General features: G+C 42.9%; 1 protein-coding gene across 1 annotated transcript in view; it reads right to left on the bottom strand.

Moving 5' to 3' along the window:
- Positions 1 to 563: 563 nt before the first annotated feature.
- T265_01256 (hypothetical protein) overlaps positions 564 to 18,342 on the bottom strand; it is a gene marked incomplete at both ends in the record, with an annotated part of 33,760 nt that continues 15,981 nt past the window's right edge. Inside the window, 5 exons of the mRNA XM_009165241.1 lie at positions 564 to 1,144; positions 12,685 to 12,936; positions 13,685 to 14,134; positions 15,916 to 16,085; positions 17,796 to 17,996. Of these exons, the coding sequence (XP_009163505.1) occupies positions 848 to 1,144; positions 12,685 to 12,936; positions 13,685 to 14,134; positions 15,916 to 16,085; positions 17,796 to 17,996 (1,370 nt within the window). The remainder of the gene's footprint in view (positions 1,145 to 12,684; positions 12,937 to 13,684; positions 14,135 to 15,915; positions 16,086 to 17,795; positions 17,997 to 18,342) is intronic.

Below are 18,342 nucleotides of genomic sequence, written 5' to 3'. Positions count from 1 at the left end.
TTTCACCTGGACTGTAAAGTTAAACGCAAAGCATCATACCAGTTGCGCGGCGAGTACAGTTTCATCAAACCGCGTTGTTTTTTAGTTTCTATCTGGATTACTTGAATGAGTGTCTGGAGGTGTTGGTACCTCAAAATGATTGTAGTAAGCTAGCGCTAATTCCCTACCCGATCCACTTTTATTCTTTTCTTCACAGTAGGGCTTTCAAATGAATCATGAATGTACGTTAGTGAATCATTAGTGTTGAACAGTGATGTCATGCTGTCAATGCTGATGATGAAGACGAACAAAGATACTTACTCGCCTGGCATCAGAGTAGTGGTGACAAGTTTCACTTCCAAAGAGTCACAAGGCAGTGTCTTCCTCTCCAAATACCTATGGTCCATTACAATATACGGTGTTTTATCAGAAAGTTGTTTTCTCAGTACAGGAACGCAAAATATTCAGTACCGGTACATTGAGACATTTGCAGTCTCCATATTCCTAATTTACCAGATTATCGTCACATTTAATGCAACAGTCAAGTAAGAACTACTGCACGATTAAGATGGGACTTTCCCATGTTTTTAAGCTTGAGTATATTCCTCATGTGGAAACTTTGTTTGCATAAATCCAATAATGGTTTTCAAAAAAAAACGTCAGCGCAAATGTGTATCAAAAAAGGTTACAAACGTATGCATACATGTCTCCAGTTAGTTGACGTGCATGAAAGAAAAGTGGCTTGGTTGTACGTGAATAGCACTGATGAGTTCCTATCATGAATGTGATGCATCACAGACATATATCATACGAAGAACACAGAGTTCAACGAGCACATATGTTCTCAGCCAGTTTCAACAGCATGTCACTATACGACTTCAATATCTGGACGCGAACGCTGTCGTAGATAGTTACGACTGTGTGAAATCCAGTCCATACGAAGCTCCCTCTGACTAGCCTCACCATCTGCTGGAAACGCATAGGCAGCTGGGAACAGATGTAATCGTTGGAGCTTGGGCATTCGAGCCACGCGATGAAGAATGCGATGGATAACATCTCTGGGTGGAGGGACAAACGGCTGCAAGCAAAGCACACGCAATGTAGAAGTTGTGTCTATCCATTTGTCGGAAGCCGAATCATCGCAGTCCGTGCCTGTTGGTTGATTCTGAAAAGGTGGATGAATGCATTCGGTCAAGTGTGCAACCGAAATCAAAATCGATTAGTGGATGTGTGAGTCAAAGCAAAAGAGTCTGGATTAGAATGATACATACATAACTTTTAATTGAAGCATTTCAGCTCTGTTCAGAAACAGCTATTTTGGCTAGTCAACACGAAGCCGTTGAAGACCTAGACTATCGTTTTGATATTGCTATAACGCATCGGCAATGCATGGCCTCAGTCGTGCCAGGACTGAGAAAAGTGAGTCTATTTACTACTCCGCCAGTGTGGTACGCTCGTCTGTGGTATTATGGGACTAGTTTGCTCTTACGATGTTAATTTCCAGGAAGTGCTAAGGTTGCGTAGAGTCACTGAGCTATGATAAGAGCGGGAATCGATCCCTACGTCTCCAACTTTAGCGTGCACCAATGATCCGTAGAAGGGACTACTCAAACGAAAGGGACGTGAATAAAAATGCAGCAACTTCCGTATCTAACAGTGGAAAGCCTGTGTTGTTTGGCAAAAATAGCTGTCCATACTGTCCTGTTCAACTCACCCAGTTTCGTAAAATCGTTTCTGGAGGTCACGATCTGGGCGTTTGCTTCTGCAAGCTACCAGGTCACAGACACTCAACTGACGTCCATTTGGTAAGCTCGATATATTGCAATCACAACACACGCACAGTTTCTTTAGATTGAGTGGTTATATCGGATCGTGGTCACCGAAGTTTGTAAAAAAAAGTCAAGAGTAAAGGAATAAGTTTCATGATGATGCCTGGCAAGCCACGATCGCTAGTTTATATGATGACTGACCCATAGCCGCGTCCGGAAACAATTCCTATAGTGTCTGTTGGAGAAAGAAGGTGTGACTTGAGAACAGAAATTTTTTGGTTGAAGTAGCCATACGTTAGGTGCGAAATCCGTGTTCTTGATTATAGATGTTGATAGAGCCTCGTGACAAGCTGAATCGTCTTGAAGTTTGCGAAGATTTGGGACATTCTTTATACTCGGGGGCAAGCCGGTCGTGCGAACACGTTATACCATGTTATATTCAACCATTACCATAAAGAAATGTGCGGTCTTTGAGCGCACATGCCTGAGTGGAATCAAACCCTCTGGTCACCAACGTATTGATGAAGGCACCAACAATTTGCTTAAGGAAAGTATGCCACTTTTCAACTCTGTTGTCGTATTACCTACATATGAAACTCAAGTTAAATGGCGTATCAGCCATAATTCTGACGATAGGAGGTTTAAATTGCAGGGGACAGCGAAAAGGATATCAATACAAAACCCCTTGAAGGGCTCATTGATTTAAGGCGGACAGCTGGTCCTCGAAGATGGCTGTTACCTTTCCTGAATTTGACACTGTCTACTCACGAGCAATACTTTAACAAGTAAACCGATCTATACGCTGTTCGCTTGATCCCTCGTTGTCCGTGTAAGACTAGACCGGAGTAGCTGCCTGTGTTACTGTGCTGCCTGCGAATAACAGGAAAGAAGCACCTAAGTCACTTGATGAAGAATCACCCAAACTCCAAAAGAACAAGTCAGAATGATCTGATGTTGCCAACGTTGGCTCAATAAAATACAAGCAACTAAAAGTACATGAAACGAGTTCGAAGTTAGAGGAGTGTTCCTCAACTATCGTTCTACCACTCGTTGGCCTGATAGGGTGCTAGGGAGCTAGGTCCAAACTGTACTCTCTTGATTCACGTATTAACAAATGACTCTTCTGGACGCCGACTGTGAAAAAAACTCGTGTAGCAATGATACTAACAGGACTGTGATATTTGAGGCCACTCCAAAGCATGGGAGGAGTGAGTAAAGTTGAGCAATGACATATGTCCTAGAGATCACGTCTCCTCTCAGTGAAATCCTATAACCAGCAAGTCCATTACTTACCTCAAGTTGTAAAATGTCCTAGTTATGCCGATCGTTTACAAAATGAGTAATAATTGTAATGGATGGCAGAGAACCCACTCAACCCTGCACTGACGATATCATCTCTATTGGTGATGAAACGTTTGCAATCCAAATGTCAAGCTCGGCGAACAGACCAACAACCAAATTGTAATGGAACCAAAAACGGTGGACAGATCAGATAAACACAGACTGAGAAACGCAATAATATTACCTGAGAAGGCCGACCTGATGACAATGAAACGTTGCAATCCAAATGTCAAGCTCGGCGAACAGACCAACAACCAAATTGTAATGGAACCAAAAACGGTGGACAGATCAGATAAACACAGACTGAGAAACGCAATAATATTACCTGAGAAGGCCGACCTGATGACAGAAGATTCGGCCTTGAGTAACTTATAAGGGGTAACTTGGAGGGTTACAGTAGGAAATTCAACCCTCCTACTGAAAATAAATTATGTTAGCGAAATTAAGTTGACTATATTGTTGGTAACAAGTTTGTAGTCGTTTCTGAACTCATAAAGTGAAAATGGGACGCAGAATCTTCGGCGCCAGACCTATCCACCCTAATAACAATGTAGATCCAACTCAATCTGTTTAACAATTTGAGATTGAAACCATCACTACAACATAACCGGAGGTCGGAAAAATGTTCCCTGTGACAATATCGAACCTTAATGAATGTCACGGTTATAAATTATCAAATGAGAAAGGGCCCTGTTAAAAAGGAATAACCGCACTGACCCCTCAGGTTCTGGGCCATGGAAATTTTAACTTAAATGGACAAAAGACTTGGCGCATAAATGAGTGTATCGCTTCCAATACGCTCAGCCTACCAAACTTGACTAGTGTGCTCCGTGTAATGATGACTGATTCGGTGAAAACGTGGCTAAAATAAAACGGCTTCGAGTACTACGCTGTATGTTTCACAAAGGAGAGTAGAGGGCAGGTACCAATTGTTTTCACTCATGATAACAAGTATTTGGAAGTGATGTATTCAGTAACGGTACCACGTTGGTGATATATGATTGCCGAAAACGAATGCACACGGGAAAACTCCATACATGAACTTAAACACTGTTAAATTGGAAACTATCAGCTGTCGCAAGCTTCTGGTGCAAACGTGCAATACCACTCAAGGGAAGCATGAGGGCTGAGGTAATGTCGAGTTGTCCAATCATCTAACCGCGGACATTCCGGTTAACAGGTTCGCGCCTTAACTACTGAACTAGCTGGAACTCAAAGGCATTGTTGCCGGTTGGCGGACGTGGATGCTAATATACGGTCTCAATACCGAAGAAATTGAATGGCAGCGCAAAGATACTTCATGCGACAAGACTTGTGAGCTCGGACCACTTACGACACTCCGTCATTTGTCTATCTTCAAGCCTAGAATAGCTGTTAACTTACATAATCAGATGCGAGAACTTCTGAAAAGAAGGGTATCTTGCCCATAAGTAAATAAATGTGCCATAAACTCTGGATATCCACCGAAAGGGACATGGAGGCGAACTGAAAAGCAGGGTGGTGGCCTGAAATATGGGAGCTGTTACATTGCTCTTCGGTCGATTTCACTTATTTGTCAAAGAGAGTCAATATATGGCCAGAAGTTGGGTACCAAGGCTGACTCTTAGATTTAGCTAACTCTGATGATGATCATAAGTATGCAAATATGCCGCAGAACACAAATAAATACACCGAATCCAGTGTTATTTGGACTTTGACTGATTTCCCGGTAATACACTTTTCGATCTAGTTTAATTAGAAGCAACAATATCCAGTCAACGCTCACCTAACAAAGTTTTACAGAGCCCCAAATGGAGGTATGCAGCCACTAGATGCAAAGTAAGCGGGATTCCATGAATATTGATGGGCAGATAATAACAAATGAGGAGTTCTGTCATGACTGTTTTGCAAAAGGTTACTTCTGTATGCCAACCGTAGTACTCTGTAGTTTGAAGAAAAATCACCACATGGGAGCACATAGCCACCACAACGGCGGCAAACTGGATGAGTGTAACGCGCGTATCATAGTTGCATCGTTTGGCCACTCTAACCTGTGTAGCTGAAAAGAGACGTGAGACCCCCAGGGAGCTGATGGGCTGCAGGTGTAGACTTTGTGTAACTTCTTTCCTTCAGTTAGTGAAATGCGCATTTTTTACTGAGTGTCCTTAATGCATTAATTCGTAGGTATCGGCTTGACAGGCTTCCACAACCGGCGAACAGTATGTCCTATGACTATTTAGTGCACTACGCTCCCATTTATATAATCTTTTGTAGGACACAATTTTTTTGATAAGAAATCAGAGCAGTTCGAGCTAGTGAGGCCGGAAAATTTCCTCCAACCAAAGTTCAACTGTCTGGCGTTAAGCAGTTTGCAGCTGTTGGAAGAACCAAAAAGTAGTATACAGTGTCAAAGAAACACATTTCTCACTACTAAATTTTGGCCCACAAATCTCTGCGGCTATTCGTGCCCCACACACCGCTAAATGACAGAAGTGTGTGAGTTCCATTTTAAGACTACCTCAGCTTGCAAACAGTCGTTAGACACCGTATTCACTGACGTTGTTCACAAGGCGTGACGAAATCATTTCTGTCCTCCGCACAAAAGGTAGGAGAAATTCAACCAAATGGAGCTGAAGAGTTAAATCATACCACAGTTTAGTTATTTGGCTGCATCTCCTATTCAACCGGATAAACGAAATTCCTCTGCAACAAAAGTAAGAAGCGGCCTGCTGAAGAGTTTTCAGTAACCTCGTGAGTAGTTCCCTTTCATGCCAGTTCCTGCTTTTCTAGAGGGAAACTCTAGCCGGTGAATTGACCTGCGCGAAGCCGAAGAATTGTATCTCTAGCCGGTGAATTGACCTGCGCTAAGCCGAAGAATTGTATCAGAATACGAGGGCGACTGTTGAAACGAGAGCTACGACTCTAATTAAAACTCCTGTTATGTGTTCATGAACAGTTGGGCACGAGCGACAAACCTATGACACAGACGGCTACCAACTTTTCAAACAAACCACAGTGGACCAAGTGCTTCAGTAGAGGCACTCTCCGGGTAACAATGTCCAATGAAATGGTGGAATCTGTGGTGTACCCCAGAAACTTAGACACACATACCAGTTATATGATTACATATATGATTATATATATGATATGATATATGATTTATATGATATATATATATATATATATATATACGGGTCTATGTAGCGCGCATGAAAATGGGTGCTCTGGAGACGGGGCAATGAATAAATGACAAAGGCACATAAAGCATCCACCGGGAGAGCAAAATAAAATAATTAGCATGTATTAGGTATGATTCAGAAATGTGATCTAGTGGTCTTATTTGCACCTGGGATTAAAGGTAGTTTTTATGTCTTTCATTTTATCAGCCTGCGGTCCTTTTGAAATGGTTATGTTTACTCAATGAGACTGCGTGTTTTACTCGGCTGCCTTGCGGAAAGAAACTTCTTACACATTGGTTTTTTGAAATTCCGAATGATACGCAACATCCCAGAGAAGTAGTAAAGCAATCATCTCGAAGGACCTTGAGATTGGAAGATATGCTAGTAGATGCTAATTTTACCTGGAATTCTATTTCAATGACTTGGTTTGCTTTGCAGGACACGATTTGTTTTCGTGAAAAATCGTTTTGAAGCAGCGTGATGCACGGGAAGTGTGTTTCAGCTGTCTGTTAACAAGGACGGTAACCGTCAAAACCATCATCGCTTTCAATGACTTTGCTTTGCAGGGCACGATTTGTTTTCGTGAAAAATCGTTTTGAAGCAGCGTGATGCACGGGAAGTGTGTTTCAGCTGTCTGTTAACAAGGACGGTAACCGTCAAAACCATCATCGCTCCTGTGCACTGTGAAGCACGCGTACCTTCGGAGTGATTAGGCGAACAATTCATTACTGGTTAACGTATTTAGGTGAAGAAAAGTCCAACTACTGGTTGAATTACAGTTATTAAATCCTAGCATGGAAGTCACCATTGGAAACAGGGGCACGTCGATAGAACCATAACCAAGAAATGGTGCATTCGTGGTAAGATTTACTGTCCATTGTGGCTCGCAAATCAGTTAGATTATTGACAGTAGTCTGTCCCAAATGTTGGAAATGACGACATGAAGCACTGATGCAGAAAAACCCACGGTTCTTCTGGTGCTGCACAGCAGGATACCTTGCTCTCCGTTTCGTAACTATCCGTGCGCCGATGGTATACGTAACCAGAATTTTTGCTAAGAGCTTCACACAGCTGGGCACACTGTGCCGGCCTCGAGTGAGGTTTCAGTCAATCTTTAGCATGTAGTTACTTCAGTACGTCGGTGTCATGCTTTCAGATTGTTCACAAGTAAGTAAACAAACTAGGTTATCGTTTGCGTGAACTGATATGCTCCAATGTTTTTTTTTGATATCCAGAAATAGTAGCAACTTTAACTACAAAACGAAAATCAAATGGTGTGCTGGTGACTAGCTCTTGAGATGGGAGTATTTTGGATGAGTTTAGGGCCGGGAGAGAAAACTGCAGTACACCCGGACCAACCAAAGTGATGAACGCGGGCACACGGTGCTACCGATGCGAATAGGCATGTGACAAGCTGTAAGGCATCACTCTCGCAATCTAACACAGTTCTGCAGTACTTTTCGCCGAATCGGGCCACATTCAGGAATCCTCAAAAAACGAAGGTACGCAAACGTCAACCACGATAGCATTGTTTTGTAATCATTAGAAGGACAACCCGTGAGCTTCCTCCTCTTGATCTGTCACCTTACGGTGGACGCAACAATAATGTTGAGCAAATCAGTGATCCGAATTGTCTGATGAATGGTGCCTTTTAGGGTGAATATGTAATTGTCAATGAAATGGGGTGAGAATGCAACCGATTCGGACACTTTTATGTGCGCAATATCTCAGCATACCAACTCAAAGATGCCCGTGCATGACCGTATCGTTGTATGAAAAATTACGTTTGCTTGACCATAGGAATCAACTGTTTTGACTTCCGGAGATAAACAGATGTGGTTCCAATGCCTGGCGCAGGTTATGCGTCACAAAACCCAAGAGTTGACGGAAAGTCGGGAAATTCCAACTCGCATTCTCGACAAGAAGTCGAAAATCGAAGCACGAGGAGCTTTAAAAACGAACGATACTCGAAATTATGTGTGTTCTTGTGACAAATGAGGCGTTTTACACTTATGAATATGGAAATCCGCTAATGAATGCTGTCGGAGCTGAACCGATACGGTGGTCTGTGGAGCAGAACTGATGTTTAACAACGGCAACTTCTGTGCTTCGACATTCCTGAAGTATAAGTGTTCAGCGTATTTTTTTCAATGGAAAATTTACAGGAAGCGTACCAAAAAATACTCCTTAAAAAACGGACGGACGCATTCATTACTGTTCAACTCGAAATAAACAATGATCCCACTAAGCTGCAACGGTACAAGGAAATAAAAAAACGTGACGGAATCCTTCAGGAGTGAGTAGAATCGCGGGATGTAGATAATAAGGTTGACGCAAAATAGATATGGACATCAACAGTGCATCCTGAAAAGCTAGAAAAATACTTGCGAATCACTTAATTACACAGAACACACTTGTCATTGACATCGTTACAAACAGAGTAGCCGGTGTGTGGACAATCGTGCTTGTTTGCCATACTACTAGTAAATTTATCTAAGGAGAATGAAATGAGAGCGGCAAAGCAGCTCACACCTGAGGTTTATCCAAACGCGTGTTCAAATCATCTGGATTGAAGGTGACAGCATGAAGCCACCGCCACTGGTTAGCATCAAAGTCTTCACCCTCCCAGTGAGGATAGACTGATAGTACAGTGCTTCTTGTTTTCCTTGACATAGCTTTGTTTCACTTTCAGAACGAAATCTCTATTAGGAACTTATCACAAGCGACTTTTCTAACGCCCGACTGCTGACCAGATGCCGGAGGATGGTAATAATGATAATTACAGACAGATATTGAAATTTCTACCTCAGGCTGGAAGTTCAACCTGTCGTAAGGCTCGCCTAACCTGTTCCGAGCTTTGGGTCTCTGATAGGACAGCGGCTTTGCTGGAAGCCTGGCGGCAGTCTTCCTCTGGCTCTTACAAGAACTCAGAGCATAATCCGATGCCAGATAAAACTGAGCGTTTGTGCACGTTGCGGAGCTCGGTTAATCCAGAGGTTCAAAGAAGTGTAAGGAGCGATGAGTGGTGGAGGGTGTTTAAATTGGTTCGTCTAACATATCCTCACTGGATCCATTAAACATCACAACGGCTCTCAGCAAAGAGGAACGAAAGGCAGACACTTAATATGGAGCCCACTTCGGCCTAGAAAGTGTCCGAATGTATATTCCTCCTCAAGAGTTACCTCGCTTCTGGTCACGAGGACCTGCCACTTGCCCTGTTCAACGACAATGGTGAGTTCTTTAGTCAGTGGCCGTCTAACATGTTTGCGCCTATCTGGGAGGAGGGAGCACATCGTGCAACTGAGTAGAGTCAATGACAATACCCATCTTCAGAAACGGTTGCGCAGTAAATGTACTGAAAACAAGGGAGCCAAGTAGACTGCAGATTTAACAAGGCTTCTGGTGTCACTGATTCTCCATCATCTTAAGGCGGCACGCAAAAGCTAGAGACATGAGAATCATAGAAGCATCCAAACATCACTGTGTTCAGATTACAAATCATCTTCAAGTTCCTGGACATCAAGTGTGCGTTCGATTCTGTCAGTTGATTGGGGATTCTAACCGTGCTTACTCAACCAGGGGTGTCTCAAAGACTGGTGAACATAATCTGTTACTTACATTCACATAATTCCGAACATGTTATTTGTTTGGGGAGTCATCTAAAAGCCTCCCTACAAACAGTAGTGTCCTGTAAGGAAGTTCGCTTTCTCACTATTTTTCAACTCCATCATAGATGAACTACTGAGGTGAACGCAGCGGGTTCTTCAACTCCTTACTGGTGAGAACCCTGTCGATCTTCAGTAGTGACCACATCACCCTCATCTTCAACAACGAATACAAAGCATAAAGTGGCCACCATCACACCAGCCTTCGGTGTGCATCTAACACCTACAAGGTGCAGATTTATGCTCCAAAACATGCACCCTATGCCCCTGGCAACTCAGTGAGAAGCACTGTAGGTTGTGGAGCATTTTACATACCATCGTAGCTGTATTACTACTGACGGAAGTGTGCCTGATTAAGTCAGAGCACGAATATCAAAGGCACGAATCACGTTTGTTATTTGTATTGTTTACTAGGCGTATCACTCCCTCAAGGGTCGCAGGTACCAGACTTGGACAAAAGCTGTGTTGTTGTATAATTACGAGGCGTTGCTTCTGTAAACAGACGATCTGAGACATTTCCAGTGTTCTGACCACCCATATCTCAGGATCGTTATTGGTATTGGATGGCGTCAACAAATCCGTAACGGGGCAATTAGAAAATGGATGCTTGCTTGCGCATCAGATGTCTCGTTTGAGGTGGGACTGAAGCTTACCGTGTTGCGACGGTTTGTGGATTTCTGCAATCCACTAAGGTGTACCGAAAATTGCCCGTGTGACATTCGCAGTCAGTCATGTCAAGCTGGTCTGTGAATAGATGTCAGGCTTACACCTGGTTCCACGCTGGGGTTTGAAACTCCCATGGTGAGATTCCCCTAAAAAACTGCACTAAGCTAGTCGTATCACATTAAATATCGCTGCTATCCCGGTCAGGTCTTTCAGCCAAAAACTTTGGCTAAGGAACTTACTCACTTTTCTAATCAAAGGCGTTATGGAATGGCGTTCTAGGGAAACGCAAATCTGGTTGCCAGCGTCACATCTCAAGAAGGACTGCTGGACCTCAATTATGTGGATGACACCGTTGTACTATGCCTCTCCAGAAGCTATCCTTGAGGTCCTAGTTCAGAACATCCAACCTTATGTACACCTTTGAATACAAAACTTGAATATATTGATAAGTTCATTTATCTTGGCAGCTGCATAAGCCATAAGTGCATTGTGACACATGAAATTATTGCACGCATCACCAGGGCACGACACAATTTTTTCCGACCTGTGTCATCTTTGACGTGATAAACGAATTTCACTGAGAGAAAATAGCCGTGTTGGCGAAACAGTAGTGAGAGTAGCCTTAATTTACGACTTTTTTCGACTTTTCCGATATGAAAACTTGAGGATCTTCATAAACTTCACCACTGCTGTTTCCGTAATATAGTATGCTTTGAGTTGCTGCAGCTGTTTGTAGTCCATCCTCATAAACTTCACCACTGCTGTCTCTGTAATATAGTAGACTTTGAGTTGCTGCAGCTGTTTGTAGTCCAGCGCTAGGCAATGAGTCGGATTCGGTCGTGCAGCAAATAAAGCATATTAGGTTGAGGTGATTGTGACGTTTACTACCCATTCCTGACTGCCATGCTTCTCAAGGTAATTCCTTGTTAGCCGAAAGTTCACACAGGATAGGTCATGACGTGACAACGCGAATGAAGGCCATCAATATCAAGTTAAGCACTGTGAGATGTTTGCATCTTCCTGGGTGGGGCCCAAGTGATCGTCCTCGCGTGAGGCTGAAATCCCTGCAGGACATGGAGTACAACTGAATTCATTGGAAGGCTTGCTGGAAATTCCTGGTGGAGTTGCCTGGATAAAGTTGGTGTGTCGTTGCATGTTGGGTTTGCGCTGGGTGAGGTTCGCAAAGGAAACCAAGCGGTGAATTCATTGGAAGGCTTGCTAGAAATTTCTGGTGGAGTTACCTGGATAAAGGTAGTGTGTCGTTGCATGCTGGGTTTGCACTGGGTGAGGTTCGCAAAGGAAACCAAGCGTCTTGCTCCAACATGATGCTCAGATATGTTTATCCTGCTGGCGTTACAAGATTTAGGCACTTTGCTGTTAAAAATCTTCTTTAGAGACAAAGCTTTTTGTAATAAGCCCCCACTATTTCCCATTCATTTCATCATTTACTGTGCCATTCTGTCTCCACAGTTTCATTACGATTAAGCACCAGTTCACAGGACTAATCTATTGATACCTATGATTGATAATGAATTCAATCACGGAGGACTTCCAGCACCATCAACTGCCCTGACTGGATCGAGTGGTGAGCAGAGGAACGCCAATTTCAAAACTGATTTTGCTATTTCTAGCAGTCGTGATGATGACATTTAGGTAGACGAGGTATGAAAGCTTAAAGACAGGAACTGGTTTCAGTAGGTTTTGAAGACCCGAACTATGAAATTAAGTTGGTAAACATCCTGATCCTAATAAGCTTCAGGTGCAATATACCAACTTTAGCTTTGCGTTGTTTACTTTGTAACACCTCAGGTTTCGCGGAAACGCCACCAAAAATAGCCAGAAACTGGAAAGCTCTTTTATTTCTAAGCTCGGGAACTCCTCGAGAAGATAGCCCGACGGATCTCTGTTCACCATCTTGGCTTTTTTAAGCGTTGTTTTGAATCCAGGCTTGCCTAAGAATTAATTTTGGCCGGGAAAACCCTGAGTTTTATCGCAGCGAATTTTCTGTGTACTGGCAATTGGCACTATGTTGCTAAGGCTAGAATTCTCGGACGATACCAATGCTAAACACGGAATCCACAGACTAAGCATTTCACATGATCTTACCACATTTGCGTCAATGCCAGCCATGAGACCGACCAACCAAACAAGGCATTCTGTTGGTAGGCATGTGTAGGCGATAGACAGGCAAACCAGTTGGCCCGGAGGTCTCATGCAAAGACTGTACACCATGTGATGAAGCGTCTCCTGTGGAACCTTCGATAAGTTGTTTCGTGACAAATTCAACTCGTATAGTCGCTGCAGCGGACGCCATTGCAATATGAGGAAGTTTATATCTTCCGGTGATAAGCAGCAATCCTGAAGATACGCAAAAAGTGGTCTAAACTGTAGCGAAGTTTTTGGTATGCAATAAACTACTGAAAAGTTTTTCGCTGTTCAGTGTGGGTACGAGAGGAAAAACGCGTACAAAAGGACAGGCGAGTAAATATATGATCTAAACCTAGAATGAAAAGAGGATAACATAATAGTCTGCACATATCATAACTGGTTGCACCCGAAGTGTTAGCAATGAAGGGAGGCCTAGGGAAAAGTCCTGCAGTGAGAACTGCTGCCAAAATAAACACGTGATACTTTATCGTCCGCTAGCCCTAAACACGTGACGCAAGGCTGTCTAGCTAGATTAAAATCAATATCTGAATAGAAACGTACACCACCGCTAGACTATCAGACTAGCCTACGAAAGCAATCTGCACGTGACAAGTGGATGTCGAAATACAGACCTGAATAACAAACCCACCGAGCGCTTAAACGCCACTGACTAATATGACTGCTATCCAGACAAAAATACCTGATATGTACCATCAGTTTTGTCTGGAGTTTTAGTTACTTTTTAAAACAAGTAACAGTGCTGCACAGTTAGAGAACTAGACTTTGCAATCCGTCTTAGTACCACAAGCAAGTTACTTTTCACAAAAGCTATGGTCTCAGAGAAAACCTGAGTTTTACTCCTTCTGAGTACTTGGGCTCTTGATTAGATGTTATGATGTTAGATATTAAATGCTATAAGACGTATCTATCATTATGTAGGGATAAATCAGAAGCTAACCTGCAAGTTCAAATATTCAAGTGGTTGACTAAGTCCATTCAGTAGAATTTTCAACTGTCCAGTCAGGTGACATCTAGCCAACCCCAGGCGCTGCAGGTATCTCAGAGATATGAGTGCTCGATTGAGCAGACGACAAGCAGCCGCTGTGGACGTAAAAACTGGTGTAGACGTATGCTGATGAACCATCGCGTGGGACGATGATGCCCGGGAGCTACCGGCCTGCCAGTTTTCGCCGCTTCCACTACTCCCACCAGAAGGATGTGCTGAAAAAAAGTTGGATCCAGTCCGTGACGTTTGCAAAGGCGCGAAATCAGGTGGGGGTGGAATACAGGCTGGTAAGGAGCACGCTCGCAAATTTCGCAAACTGATCAACCATCCAACAGCAGATGGAAGGACAACAGCCAAACTGCTCCCAAGCGACGGATCTTCAAGTTCGAACTGAGTAATAGCCTGAAAATCAGTAGGCATGGTTTTATTTCAGTAAGATAAACTAAGATATACGAAAGATGACCTAACATAAGGCATGTGGTGTGATCCTACACACTTTTTGATGCTGGAAAACATCTAAACAAAACTGTGTCGAAAAGTTGAGTGCCAAACACACATGTGCACAAGAAGCAATGCACCATTGGTATGCCACATCGTGATGCTAAGTTGGCTGAGTTATTTTTAACATCTGTGACAGTGGACAAAATCGTTAACCACCTCCTGAAATATGCGAGAAGATAACAGCACTATCACGAATACCAGTGATGAAAATTTGGCATTCACCATACTTCAGTTCCGTAAATGTCGGAGCCGAACTTGTTACAACATACATTTACAACAGGTTCGTGCAATTTTCAACAGGACGAGGAGATTTTGAAATTTTGAATCTCGCCTCATGCTAATTTCGGACGAATCCTGCGTCAAAAGCCAGAGAATACATGTGACTCTACTTCACTCGCATGTCCAAACTATGACTCTTACATAAACATCGTGAAATCCTCTTTCTGATTATCAGTGTTTTACTATTAGTGCACAAAGAAGAGATTTTCAGTTTCACCAGTGTCTGCCTTTTATCTATGATTTTAGTACTTTGTGATCAACCAAAATCTCATTAAAAATTCACAAAGCTGCCATTGTGAGTAAACCCCTAAAAATCCCACTTGAGCTATGTATAATCCGTAGGTACAAAACTTCTAGAATACTAGGTGCCGGCTGGGTCTAAAGGGAAACATGGAAAACGGTAGAGAATCGCGGCTGAGGGGAATCACGCTTTCTAAGGCATATTGCAATCACTTCGGCATGGGTTCTGTCCGCCTTATCTTCTCATCACACTGACACACTACAGCCGCGCCACTTGCTGCGAGCTGACTGAACCTAAAAGGTATGAATTATCATTTCCAGAGATAGCTTCTTGGCGTTCGTTTCAGCAGAGCAGTTACTTGAAACCAGGTCGATAGGCTCATGTGTTACGAAATCGGTAGCCTAAGTTTACTCTAAATCCGGCTGCTAGTCGCCAAGTAGTATAGTAGTAGTAAGAAATGATATGTTGAGGGACAAATTCACTTCATAATGTCTCATCCACCGCACCTAATTTAAACCGAAATAAAATGAGAAAATTACGGGGCTGTGTGCATCGTTTATAGAGAACCGAAAAATGATGTGACTACTCAGTAAAATCAAGGTAGTCTCTGTGTGACACCAGAGTGATTCTGGAAGGCCAAAACAGACTTGAATCGACTATTAGATATTAGTTAAGGAAATTTCAATGTCACTGGTTAGCCGCTCCTTGCTTCGGTCTGGGGTGAAGAATAAAGTCCAGTTCTGGGTCCTCTCTCGACTGGGTACTTGACTTCTGACTTGTCAAAGCTAACTTAGGGGCAGCCGGTAGTGTACAAGGTCCTTACTTCGGAAAATGTCGTTGTAAAGTAGCCAAACAAGGATTTTGTACTGATCGTGGCTGCTGACCTCAGGATAGCTGATGACTTTACTGGTTTTACTGAGTCAAGCGCTGGCCTACTAGCTAGTAGTCTGGTGTTATCTTCGCCCACAGATACTCTTCTCAAAGGACACTGGACAAATTAGGCTTGCATTCCGTACTGCTCTCGTAGTGACCCGAATAGACCCTTGAGATTTCGATAGCACCTGGTAATCCCCCAACCAATAAGCTCACATATATTGTGGAGAAGAGCCCAAGTGTCATGGCCGGAGATTACTTACCACCTGTGTTTTGCCAATTGACTTACCAGTGGGTCAAACAAACGAATAAGGCTGTAGGGAGGGAAGTGAATTTCCGGTAACCGTTGGAGAAGTAGACGATTACAGGAGAACCGGAATGGAGTAAGCCACTGAAGTGAAAGACCAAGCGCTACTTCGTCCACCGTCATGTTGCAATCCAAATGCACTGTGACCGTTTCTAATTTTTTTCAAAACAAAGAATAACTCGGTACAATCGGAATAAAGTTTATGAAACTTGCTTGAAACACTGTAACTTTCATATTAAAACATGCATCACACTGGAATGTAAGACAGAAAAGCCTTATTCACCTTCGAGACGGACGTTGGTAGCGTTGGTATGGTGGATAGCTTAAAAAGGGACGGCTACTGGATCATTCAAAGGCAAATACGACCAAATGATAACGCAAGAGATAATGTCTGATGCCATGAACGTTTGTGAGTTGGCTAACCATCGGATCAGAATGATCATTAGAACAGCAAATATCGGCTGTGGTACCCAATTATACGGTTATTTCCAATCAGAAAGCAAAACTCTGTTAATTTTAATTCCTCCAGTAATTGAAAACGGTTATACTGCAACGCGGCCCCCATCCTGTCACTTCTTACGAGGATTATGGCCGGTCGCAGCCAGTCTCGATTGCTGTGGTGGCGGATTTATGTACTGTCACAGGATTGCTCTGGTGCTGTGTCTTTTCTTGGTTTTCAGTCACGTATGCGGAAAGTGAACATAGAAGAGACATGGGGCTTAGCAACGCCACCATCGCGATCCGGCTGGACGAAAAATTAGGGTTACGCTGAGTGCTGTGGGATTCGTACTTCATTTCAGTTTACATGCTATTACTGTTTGAGGGTGTCGGGATTCCGAAAGGAAGCGATGCGAAAACAAGAGGCCGCTGCTCACACTTACTGTTATTATTGTTACTGCGCCTCAACTGTTCCTCATTCAGTGATCTCGGTTCATGTTATTTATAGAGCAGCTATCTTTTTGTGAAAATTACGTAGTACATTAAGGACCACAGCTGTTCCTAGGTACAGTTCATGGCCTTTTCCACAGTTTATTCAGGAAGATACTACTTTTTACCATGATTGCCATGATTGCATATTCAACCGTTTTCTAGGTGTACGATTAGCGAAGTTCGAGTAATTCTCTAGCATTTCAAGGTTTGTGAAACCCCCGAAGGCTGATAAGCTGGCGAGAGACCTTTACGCATACTTATTGTTTAGGGACAATCATAGTCCTGTTTCAGAGATTCCTGATAATATGGAAATCTCCACAATGGTTGAATGCAGTTGTGTTTGATAAGAAAAGCTAGGTTTTGTTTAGCTGTCTGTAGTAATCTATTAGGTACATGCCAGTTCAATAATTTTCAGTTAGTTTTGTGGATAAGTACGGAGAATAGCTGGTATTTTGAAACGGACTTTTGTACGTAGGCTATTTCCAACCAAGAACACTACAAAAGTAACAAGATTGCTTTTGTTTTCTCTGACACCATGCGTTAGCATGGAATTCTGTATCAAAGGATATGTTAAACTCAGTATTTCCGACGTGATCCCGTGAGTTTGTCCGTAGGATTTGCTGGACTAGAAAATGATCTCACTTTGTCAGTGTATTATTGTCACGTTGTTAGTAACGTACAAGAAAATGCTAGCGCACCAGTTTGAGGCCCGTCTTCAGCATTGCGTCTAATCTGCAAACATGCGGGATAATTCTCCTGATAGCATATCAGAATGTTGGACCAACCATCTGGAGTGCGATCTCTAAGTGACCATGGTTATTTATTTACACCGACATAATGAACTTGGGAAACAAAGACATTTCAAACAAATATGTGTGCGCACTTAACGACCTTGCGGCCCGACGATGAACAAGCAAACCAGACAAACTTACCAAATGGTTCACCCCTCCCAATTGCCTCTTCATGAATTGCGTAGATTGAAGCAATGCGGGAAAAATAAGTTTCTAATCGTTTCCTAGGGATTCCGATGTGAAGACTTGCCATCAAGTGTCGCCTGACGTATTCGGAATTCCGATTCTCTGGTTTCATCCATAAAATTGGCAGGCGAGACAACTCGATGCTAACCCGACGATCTGCAACGAAAGTCACAAGATGCTGTACTGTCTCTTATATACAAAATGAAAGTGAATTGTAGTCTAACAGTCATTGCCGAAAATCAGGTGTTGGATTTTGGGTGAAACCTACATAATTCACAACTAATAGTGCTTTTTCTTCAGAAGCTACAGCAGTGGATAAAGTCAGATGGGTTGTTTAGCGGCAAATACATAACCATCATTTTTTCACTTTTATGGCTGAAAATACATGACTATCCCACTTTAAGATGAGGTTCCACGTATACAAAGTTGACGTGCACACTCACAAGAATATGGTCTATTTCTCAAGATAACCCTGTGGCTTTGTTGGTAAGGTCAGACAAAT

The sequence above is a fragment of the Opisthorchis viverrini genome (genome assembly GCF_000715545.1).
Source record: "Opisthorchis viverrini unplaced genomic scaffold opera_v5_13, whole genome shotgun sequence".
Lineage (NCBI taxonomy): Eukaryota > Metazoa > Platyhelminthes > Trematoda > Opisthorchiida > Opisthorchiidae > Opisthorchis > Opisthorchis viverrini.
The sequence above is the reverse complement of the archived record's forward strand: the minus strand, read 5'-3'. Positions and strand labels throughout refer to the sequence as shown.